Source organism: Limulus polyphemus, unplaced genomic scaffold, assembly GCF_000517525.1.
Source record: "Limulus polyphemus unplaced genomic scaffold, Limulus_polyphemus-2.1.2 Scaffold1497, whole genome shotgun sequence".
Classification (NCBI taxonomy): Eukaryota; Metazoa; Arthropoda; class Merostomata; order Xiphosura; family Limulidae; genus Limulus; species Limulus polyphemus.
The window spans coordinates 265,888-277,320 of NW_013667107.1; the positions used below are offsets into that span (position 1 = coordinate 265,888).

The following is an 11,433-nucleotide window of genomic DNA, read 5'->3' on the forward strand; positions in this document are numbered from 1 at the left end:
AGTATTTTTGAATATAGGATTATTATTTATACTAAATTTTTACAATTGAGATACAGGTTTGCACTCAACAACTGAAAGGTAATCACTGCTCCAGAAAGGGTTAATTTTTGTAAAGGAAAAAATTCTTGAAAGCACAAAAAAGACCAACAAAAAATACAAAGTTATCAAAAAATTCTATAAATTAAAACTATTGATCAAACTTCAAAACCTGTTGTATTTCTCCATGAAGAAGATAAAATGAAATGCACCAGTCATTATTTTCCTGTTAATGATTTCATACAATTAACTTATGGTATTTTCTTCTCAAATACAATAATGGTCAAAACGTTTTTAAAACGCGCATAAGTATGCATTTTTGGAGATGACTCACCTCATGTAAGCAAGCTTCCAAACTTTCCACGGTATGAATCTGAATTCTAGAAGAATAATCTGATGGGCTAAGAAGAAATTGTGACATATCACTTATCATATTTCATATTCTAAGTTTTCATTTAAAAAAAAGTTCAAAATGAATAATGCTAAGTAGAAAATAACTAAAAACTTAGCTTCAAATATGTTTAATTATCTGTCTTGGCAAAAGCCACTGACACAGGAGAACTTAAACTAAACTTTGCATCTGGAATAATTACATATAAATTGAGACTAAGAAACATTGCACACAAAATGATTACCTAGAAGACAAATGGATCTGCATTTTTATTTGTCCTTTTTGAATATCTGATTTTCATGGAAACTAAACACACCCTGCATTTCTTGATAAGTTATACAACTTTGTTACTACAAAATATAATTACCACTTCTACCAAATGTTAAACAATGTAGTACAATATTATCATACTGTATGTAAAATCTACAAAAAGGATAACAATGACTGTTTATGCAGTGGGAACTACTGTAAATGCTCTGTACACAGGTGGGGGGTAGGGAGTCAAAGTGTGCATGTCATAACCTCTTTATAAAATTACATTCAAAATGTAAACTACTTTATTAGCAATATATGTCACTAAACTTTGTATTAAAACATAGTTTATAATATAAATTTTAAATCATCCAAGTTTAACTATATTAATTTCAAAAGAAAATATTTAAGAAATAATACTTTTTAATATCCCTGTGTCATGTGACCCTCTGTACTAATTTTTTTTATATGGGTTTCAGAGCTTTCATCAGCTAAATTCACAAAGTATAGATACTGACAGGTTAGAAAATAGAATAAAAACCTCCCACCTTCTTTACTTTCTAGGATATCATTAAGTTTATCCCCAACCCTTCCTGCTTTTGAATTCATTTATTTCCTCATGCCTACTTGACAATGGTACACATTTATAACTAGCAGAAAGGCCATTTTGTGATTTATGTGGTTCTGATGATAGTCTGTTTTGTTTTTCTGGTGATAGCCACTATTTTGATAGTAGAATCTTGATGTATGTACACTGAAGTCAGTGTTCCAAAGAGTAATGGAAATTATCTAACCTGTTTACAGCTAAGAAAGTCAGATAAATTTTAGTAGTTTTGGGGCATTCTATTTAAGTGCCTAATATATATTTTTTGTTCTGAATTGAGTATCTGAAAGCAAAATGAAGTACATTTTGGACAAGAAAGTTAATTAGAAAAAGAAGGCTTACAAAAACAGGCACCTGAGTGCAAATTGGCCTAGGACAAAGGTAAGTTATAAATTTCTTGTTCTTTATGTATGTTCTTAATTTATTGTTAAATATTTTTTGACAAAAGTGACTAAAATGTGAAAATTTATTAGGTTATACAAAAAACTGTAAAAGAAAAACAATTTTTGTGATAAGGAGTGTAGGATATCACATTACCTAACCTAAAACTTTGTTTACCCTAAATGTTACACTCCCATTGGGTGATATATTGCTCCTTGTAGTAGTTAGACACAGTCCAAAGAGCAGTAAAACAATAAAATTAAATTGGAACAGTTGTGAAAAGTTAAGAAGCATAAAGCTTTTAATATAAATAATTATAATTGTTTGCTACAGTCTGCAGTCATTCTTGAAAAAAAAAAGATTTATTTCATTTCAACTTTTGCTACAGTTAGTTTCATGGCAAAAAAAAAAAACATATATAAAACACAAAGTTGTGTTACAAAAATTGGTATATCTTTACAAGTAAAGGCTTCAGAAATTTACAGACAAATATTTAATAAAAATACTTTATTAGAAAATCTTATTTTTTGTGTACAACAAACTTGCTAATTTCACGAAGAAACACTTAATAAATTCAGAGTTATAGTATGTATAGTTTCATGACTACATGGTGGTTAAAAGGTCAGTCAAAATGACCTAGCCCATATTCAGAGAGAGATAATGTAACAAGAGATGATAAATATACACCAGTTTTTACCACAATGAAGAAAGTAATTCAGGTAGGCATAAAACCACTAAATACTAACAATTCCAAAAAAAGGAAACAAAGAACACCATAAAAAAGTATTACCCTCACAAGTGTTAGTGATATGATTTCATTACTTCCACCTGAGTATAATACATATCAATAATAACATCCAGGCAAAGTGTTTTTATAGTAATACATAAGAGATTCTTTCTCTTACTTTGAAGCAGGCTACAATCATAGTCATCAATAAGAGAAGTGAAATACAAGTATCAGTGCTGTTCTACAATGCAGTTAGAAATGGCACTGAAACATTTTCTTTGATGTATTATCTATTGTCCTAGATGTAATAGCATTAGAACATGTATGTCCTTTCAACCACTGTTTTACAAAAAAACATAAAAAATTTACCTTTTAAAAGTCTGGGCTGACAAATCAAATTTTCTAGTTTATAATTTTCGATGTAACACATGTACATCTTTAAATTTTTCCTGTATACTTCTGCTGTGTTCTTTTACACGACTAAAGGTGAGTTTAAATAGCAAGCATAAATGAGTACAGTATCTTCCGACCTGAATATTCCACACTATACTTAGAACAAAAAAGATCCACATTTATCACGTTCAATTTCATCTCAAGAAATCAATTGTGAACTTTAAGTGAAAAAAATAATAAACTTTGCTAGAGCTGGTTGATTTAATAAATTACCTATGAGCAGCAACTACATCAATGTCATGTCACATAATCAATTAATTAAAATCATGATTAAATCAATTTGTTGAAAGTAGTGTTTCTGATTATTAATGTTTTTGATTATTCTAACCATAGATTTATCAAAATTCCGATTATATTGACTGTCAGGAAAATAGTCAACTGATCAAAATTAGTGTTTCCAATTAAAACATTTTTTTTATTATTCCAACCATCAATTAATTGAATAATGGCTGTTATGAAAATAATAAAATAAATGATATTAAGGTTTCTAATTATTCCACCTATCCAAGCAAAAAAACAAACTAACAAATTTGCTGGCCCTGACTTTGTTATAGCAAAACTCCTCAGGCTATCTGCTCCAGTTATTAATTTTGACTGTTGACTAAAGGGAAGGCAACTGACTGGCAGTACCCAATACCTACGTTTTTCTTTTCCATAGTTTGAAGAACACTGTACTAATCCATTAAACAAATGTAATCAATAACAGAGCCACTAATTAATCCATTAACAAATACCATTAATCACTCAACTCTACAGTTTTGCAATATGTTCTGCAGGATAGATGGGATAAGTGCTTTAAATGTATTTAATGTTTAGAAGAAGCTTCCCAGCGTTAACATTTTAGAAGAAACTTCCCTTGTTCTCATTGAAGGTAGGCCAAAGTTTGTGAAGTTTCTTACTTTTTCAGACAGAAGGATGTCTAATAATTCTACATTCAAACTAGAAGTTATTTCTGGATCATCAAGCTACTTTAAATTTTGAATATATGAAGAGTATTCAAACTCATTTTTAAAAGTATATTACAGATTCAATATCAGTAAATGCTTTAAAGGAATTTAATCAAAAACTGAAATAAGTACATGTTACAGTATTTATTATAATGGGTCTAACTGGATTGTTTAGCACATAAAATTTTCAAAATATGTATAGCATTTTTCTATATGGGCTATAAGACCTGTTTTTTATATCCATTTTCAGTGCAACAAGCATGTACCTCTCTAATTTGTCTTCTTGTGTCACGGTTAGATTATTTCCTACACCTTTAAACTTATAATTTTCCTATAAAATAAGAAATAAAATATTTATTAAATTTATCTTGTCTGTCAAGAATTAGATCTTTTTAATTATTTAACTTTTTAAGCCTTAAACTTGGCTTTATTAATTTCTTGATTTTTCTATTATTGTTATTATGTCTAATGATATTAGTGCAAATGAAACCAATATTAATTTTCAGTGTAAATATGATTAAAAACTAAAGTACAGTAATGTTTATGTTTTTATTTCCCTGGCCTAAGATATGTTCTTGGTTGAATAACTAAGGTTTAGAATTAATAGCAAAAACAGCTACTTTGCAATGCATCAAATATGTCATTTAAACACTAAGGTATTTTGATATCATACAAGGTTCACAGATTTTTTCATAAACATTTTAAAATTAAACTTCTACATATATCATACTTTACCATAAACATGGTATATTGAAACTTCAGAAGGAGTAGAATGATGTTTTACTACAAATGACTATGAGAAAACAGTGATCATTGAAATAGTCTTCACCATAAAAGGTAAAATTTTGAAAAACTTGTTTTTAGACCCAGCAGGATAACCCATAAACTGAACCAACTTTTATGCCTGTGTGGCCTGCAATACTTTTTAAGTGAATATTAGTGATAGAAAAGTAATCGCAAAATCAAAATCCAATCAACAAATTTGCTGATTGTCAGTAAAATGGCATCAGTTCATCAGGTGAGGCACATGAATCATTGCTTCTTGTAGAATTTCCATATCCCTAATCAAAACTCTTAAACCAAAGTTTTTTTTTTATCAATAATTATGCTTAAGTGTAATAATATATTAGAGTATAGTAATAAATTAAATAATTGTTACTAAAGCTTCATTCATGACTTAACATTTCTGAATAAGTAATGGCAAGTCTTCAAACAAAGAACAATATGCATGTCACAAGAACAGCGAACAGGAGAGCAATCAGAAAGTTTGAAGCAGGCTTGAAAGGACAATAAGTTACTAGATGTGACCCATATTGATTTCAGTTTGTTAAATTACTTACCTGTCAAAAAGGTCACCAGCCACCCATGCCATAAAATATGGGAGACTTTCACAGAGATATTTTTTTAATGATAGTTTAAAATGATTATTATTAGTAGAAACACATGGAGAGCAACTTTTTTTTTTTGGTGAGCTCAGCACCAGTAGTGGAGTCGTGTGGTTACACACATTGTATATTCAGAGTTATAAACATACAAAGAGAATTTCTTTAGTTTGATTTAAGTTATAATTAGACAGACACCAATATTTAGTATGATAACAAAAATTATGTTCAGTAACTATGCTGAGTCAATAAATGGCACTATTGGCAGCAGTGAAGTCACCCCCCCCCTCTAACATCAGTGGAAACATTTACTGGTACTAACATCTATTTAATAATAGCATGTTTGAATAATGGTAATTTTTCCAATCAGAGAAAACAGAATTTACTTATTCCATCTCTAGTGAAATCTGAAAATAATATTACAATGATATTTATTTACTAATGCTATAGTATCATCAATCACTAATTTACTTAAATATTCAATAAAATGGTAAACACAAAGTAAAACATAGAGAAAAGGTTACGTTTGTAACATGAATTACAAGCTGAATCTCTGTAAGAAAAGATATTACATATGCATTTTGACCACTCCCATATCAGTAGAATTAATAAATAGAAATGTGTTATATGTAAATAGTTCTTAAACAAACAAACAAGAACTAAAAACTTACTTAATATCATCGAGTAAGCACTCAGTCTTCTGTTTTTTAGCCAGAGTTTCACCTTCTTCATCATCACCAAAGCCACGTTTTCCTTCAATCACAGACTTCACAAAGTCATCAGAACTAAAATAAAATAAAGTGTATTTACAAGCTTGACAGATCTGTTTGCCCATAAATTATTTTAATACATGAAGTTTAATATAATTTATCTTAAAGAAAGCTATACACATTAAAATTACTAAAGACCAATTTCTTTAATACTTTGATGATGATTACTGCACTTCTTTCTTTGGTCTATTATAACTTTTCAGTGCATACTTTATATACATTTCGAACTCCATCGAATACTCAATCAGTATTAAAAAGATTCATTGGAAAAACAGTTTTACACCTATACTATAATTTACATAAGCCATTGTTTTTCAATAAAATTGCTTTAATATTTACTAATAGCCACATCAAACACTTAAAGACAGCATGCAATACAAAACTTGGTTATGGTATAACATTACTAAATGAAAGCCAATGTAAGTGCAGAGTCTAACAATATACTGAGAAGAAATAGAAAAAAGAATATGTATTAATATACTGAAATGGGTATACATACACTGGCATTTTAAACCTATCTGTCTTAAATAGGAATGTGGTAAAATTACATGTCTTAAAACCCACAGTAACTTTAAAAATGGGAAGTATATTTAAGTCCAAAACATTAAAAATTCATGCAAAGACAAAGTATTTGCTCTTTACACTTTACCTGCAAAACTAAGACTAAAATCAGGTTATACAATGTGTATTTTTCTGAGCTTACTCATTAGCATGATTAGATATGCTTGATTTTACCTATGAGCAGTGATATCATTAATAATTGAAATTAATGTTTCCAATTATTACTGTATTTGATTATTCCAACAACTGATCAATATAAATTATGATTAATGGATTGTCATGAAAATATTCATCTAACTGAAATCAGTATTTCTGATTATTTCAACAATCGATTAATCAAAATTAAGATTTTGCACTTATTAGTATATTCAATTACTCAAACTATTCAAGTAAATGAAATATTGCCAATGTTTGTTGTTAAGTGCTAAAATATGTAATGGGCTATCTGTGCTTTCCCCACTGTAGGTATCAAAACCAAATTTTAGTTGCTGTTATTTTTTATTGTAAAATTTGTTCAACTTTGGTCCAGCCTATGAATCAAGTCTCAGATTCGATTCCCATTGCCAAAAAACTTGTGTTCTCTGTCATCGTTATAAGCCAATAAGGCTATCTGCCACTACATTTGAACTGTTGACTAGAAAGAAAGCAATTGGCTGACAGCACCAATCACAATCTCTTGTGCTGCTGTTTCTTTGCCTGTATGAGGGGGAAACGTGTACCATGGTTTGAGGTTTACTGTATTAACTAAATTTAATGATTAACAAATATCACATTAAGGACTTTCTATGTAACAAAACCAGTATCAACTTTGGAAGGTTCCTTTAAAATCTTTGTCTTTTAAATCCAGGCTTGCAATGTGTTGTGATCCAGCTATGTTTTCCAGTCATTCTTAAATGATAAATCTTTCCAACAATCCCCTGACAAGACCAAAGACATCTTCAGCCAAAGAGGCAACATTAGTTTACCATTCTGGAATTCTTTGAGAAACTGTTAGATTTCTCTAGCAACTGAGAAAAAAACTGTGCTTTGGGGATTAAGAGATTGTAATTAACAATTTCACAAATACTGTCATGTGTTTTGATTCTGGTGGGTTTTGCTGTGTACCCACATATGTTTTGAGATAAATGAGCAGAGACAAGCACTTTTCCACAATACTGATATTCTCCAGCCATCAGAGCTTATATGACTTTGGTTGAAGGTCCAAGCATCTTGTCTAATTTTTAGCTGGAGAATCTTTGTAAAAATAGTAGAAATTTGCCAGAGTTTATTCAAATTTCTAGTCAGCTGCTTTACATCCATCTCTAAAAGGATTGTGGAAACCACAAGATCCAAATTGCAACAGGTTTCTTTTTGGATTAAGTTGCTTAGCTTCAGTTGATAACATTTCACGTAATTTCCAATTAACATTGGGGCTATCCATGGATATCAATAAATTTTAGAATCAAATCCTGTGATGACAGGGAAGTACTTGTCAAATAGATCAGTAGCAGTAGCATGTCCTAAGAAATATGGGAATTCAGTAAGTTCAACTAAATTGCTTTTAACTTTCACTGAAATGATATTCTACTGGTTCCAAGTAGTATTTTGATTAAATGCTTAGAAGTTATTATTCTACAATTATGACTATAGTAGGTTAGAATATACTGTTTTGTTGTTAAGTACAAAGTTACACAAACTGTTATCTGAAATGATCCCACTGCAGGTACTGAAATTTGATTTTTAACATTATAAGCCATCAGACTTGCCACTGTGGTTACACATAATATATGAAGCAGTCACTTTTAGTGATGCTCAGTTACATACACAATATTAAATTTATTATGGGTAAGTTACTTGAATAGAATGCAACAAGAGGCTTCTTAGCAGAAAATGAATACTTTATAGCCAAATATTACAACAAAGAAATGGTGAAACAAACATTATCTAATTAAGGGTATGATATTATCAAAATGTGTAATATTTTCACATCATCTATCTGCTAACTCTTAAAGTGGACATGCCATGCATTCTTTTGCACAGTAAAATATATTGAAGAAAAATAAATTTCAATACATTTGTTGATATATGAAATAGGTATACATCATGTTAGTATAAAGCTTCATGACTCTAAGTTATACCAAACACTTCCATAAGTTTACACTGAATATTTTTATTATTCATAACATGAAAAAACATATATAGTTATTGTTTAGAGAATCTTATATTATTTTTTGAAAATATGGTTTTAATTAATAACATACATTTGAAGTGAAAATATTTAAAACTGGTTTCACCCTCAAATCACTGGCTTTTCTGCCAGTTGGATTGTTCACATATTGCATTATAGTGGTAGTTTCAGGTTTTCCCTGTGGTGTCATTAGTGTTACAATACTCAATCAGAACAGCATTGTCCAATCAAAATTTGGGTATATCTGACAAAGATGACTTCCATCTCAACATATTAATGAAATATTTCCCTTATTATAATCTTTTCTTTTCTTTTTTTATGTCTTTCTGATGTTTCTCCCCCTCCCCCATTTATTCTAATAATTTGAAAATTTCCTCCATGCCAAACCATAACTTCAGCATAGTGTATTTTATAGTTTCAAACCTTCCTCTTCATGGCAAAGATGTAGACTATGCAGTACAACTGTAAACACACATCGATAAATCATGCTGCCAGAACAGCATAGAAAAAAATTTCATTGGTAATTTTTAAGTATATTCCTTATAAAATATTAAATTTCATTACAATTTTCAATAGTTTTGAACTTCTGGTTCACTTTTAAACATGTCGTTGATTAGATGCTTTTGTATATAAGAAAAAAAAAAGTTTTCACCATAAGTAATATAACATAAAATAATATTTTGGAACAGCATGGGGCCTTTTGGTCCACCTCGGCTGTTCCATCCTCAAAACTAAATTAAAATAAAATAATAATAATAATTTAAACCCATCTGCCATTTATTTGCCCAACTCACTAAATGATCTAAATCCTTTTGTAAATCAGCAACATCCTCTTCACAGCTAGCAACACCCAAGACCTTAATATAATCTGCAAATTTAAGTAATTTATTGATTATCCCTTCATCTATGTCATTGATGTAAATCAAAAAGAGCAAAGGTCCTAAGACTGAGCCCTGAGGTACCCCACTTGTGACATTTGACTAAACTCCATTTGTAACAACCCTCTGCTTTCCAGCCACTCTTCTATCCAATTTGCTAACTTATACCCCACACCTATAGAGCTAATTTTTTTTACTAACCATTTTATGTGGCACCTTGTCAAATGCTTTCTGAAAATCTATATATATATATCAAATCTACAAATTAAAAAACAAGGTACAGTTCCTTCATGAAAGAAAGGTCCACAGTAGAACTATTCTAACTTATCTAAGGCCGTATGTCCAACCCACACATAATTTGGGTAGACATTTTGTATGACTATGCCAAAATATTTATTTTTAGCCCTGTTAAATGAAAAGAACTGCCCAAAAAAAATTTTTAATGTACATTACATAGTGAACTCCAGGGTCAGAAGTAATTATTATAAGTACGTGTAATATTTATGGTATCAATTACTTTTGTTTAATCTATACTTCCTTGTGAAACTGTGTATAAATGTAATGCGCAAATTTTAATGTTAGACTACACTTATTTAACAAAATCTTGGATCCATGAACAATTTGGTCATTCTAATTTCTAAGGTAAAAAAATGAAAATGAACAAAGTTTAGTAACAGTAACAACTAACATACAGAATTTAACTTTTAAGAACAAGGAACCAATCGGTCCATCCACTAAACCAAACTTTTGTTACGCATGATAATAATCAATACTAAAATTAGGAATAAGAGTATACTAATCACTGATATTATAATAACAAATAAACACCAACAGTAATACCATTTATATTACACATGGCAACGTTAAGCCTAAATAGTTTTCTTCGCGTAACTTGGATCTTAATGCAATGTGCCCAAATCATACACAAGTCCAGATCTGTAAGTTTTACTCTCTATATATATTAACATTTTACGAGTAACTCAAACCTCATATGTTCATTCAATATAGGTGATCCTTTCTCATCCTTCACTTCTGGTATTTTTTCATGCTTCTTCAAGAATTTATTTGTGCTTGTACTCGGTACATCTTCAAACACACTAAACAAATCCTCAGCGTCTGCCATGTTGCACAGAATGGTATATTTTAATGGTACGCAGTTAAATAAATATTTCAATAAAGCATATTATGACAAGAAAGTTTATAGAAAATGTTTCTTAGCGGATTAAACAGGAAAATCCTTCCCGACTAAAAATCCAGTGAATGTATATTGTATAAATAATTTTTGTTTCAGATTTTTTATTGTCCGTCTTCAGTTTGTTCTTTGAGTACGGTTTCGTATATAATTATTATTCAGTATATACACTGTACGTCGCAATTGAAAGAGTTGATAATTTCACTTTTCCATAACTAGAAGGAACATATCTTTATTTAGGTACTTCCAAGTAATATTTTTCTAAATGTTCGTTTATGTGCAATGTAATTAGTTGGTATGCAAAAAAACCACACCTTCTCATTTTCAGGTAGGATTTTTTTAATCAAATTTTTCTAAGTCGAAAATCATAAATAATATTCAACGCTAAACTGGTACACAATTAAAAACATTTTATTTAGGCCTATCTACGGCCTTCAAAAGTTGACGACTCTACAATTTATTGAACTGTAACAATAACAGAAATCCAAAATAAAACTTTGAAAGAATTGCTGAAAAACAAATTTTATCACTTACCAAAAAATAAAACACACACAAACAACTGTAAATCAGCAAATTCTCTAACTATACATCGTGAACTAATTCGTTTAAGATCAATTTGTTTGTTTGTTTGTAATTCAGCACAAATCTACACAATGGGCTATCTGTGCTCTGCCAACAACGGGTATCGAAAT

General features: G+C 29.7%; 1 protein-coding gene across 1 annotated transcript in view; it reads right to left on the minus strand.

The window, feature by feature from the left end:
* Positions 1-10,691, minus strand: part of LOC106463843 (superkiller viralicidic activity 2-like 2) — a 55,689-nt gene extending 44,998 nt beyond the window's left edge. Inside the window, exons 1-3 of the mRNA XM_013923923.2 lie at positions 10,536-10,691; positions 5,845-5,958; positions 371-437 (exon numbers count right to left, since the gene is read on the minus strand). Of these exons, the coding sequence (XP_013779377.1) occupies positions 371-437; positions 5,845-5,958; positions 10,536-10,672 (318 nt within the window). The 5' untranslated portion in view covers positions 10,673-10,691. The remainder of the gene's footprint in view (positions 1-370; positions 438-5,844; positions 5,959-10,535) is intronic.
* Between the last annotated feature and the right edge of the window lie 742 nt (positions 10,692-11,433).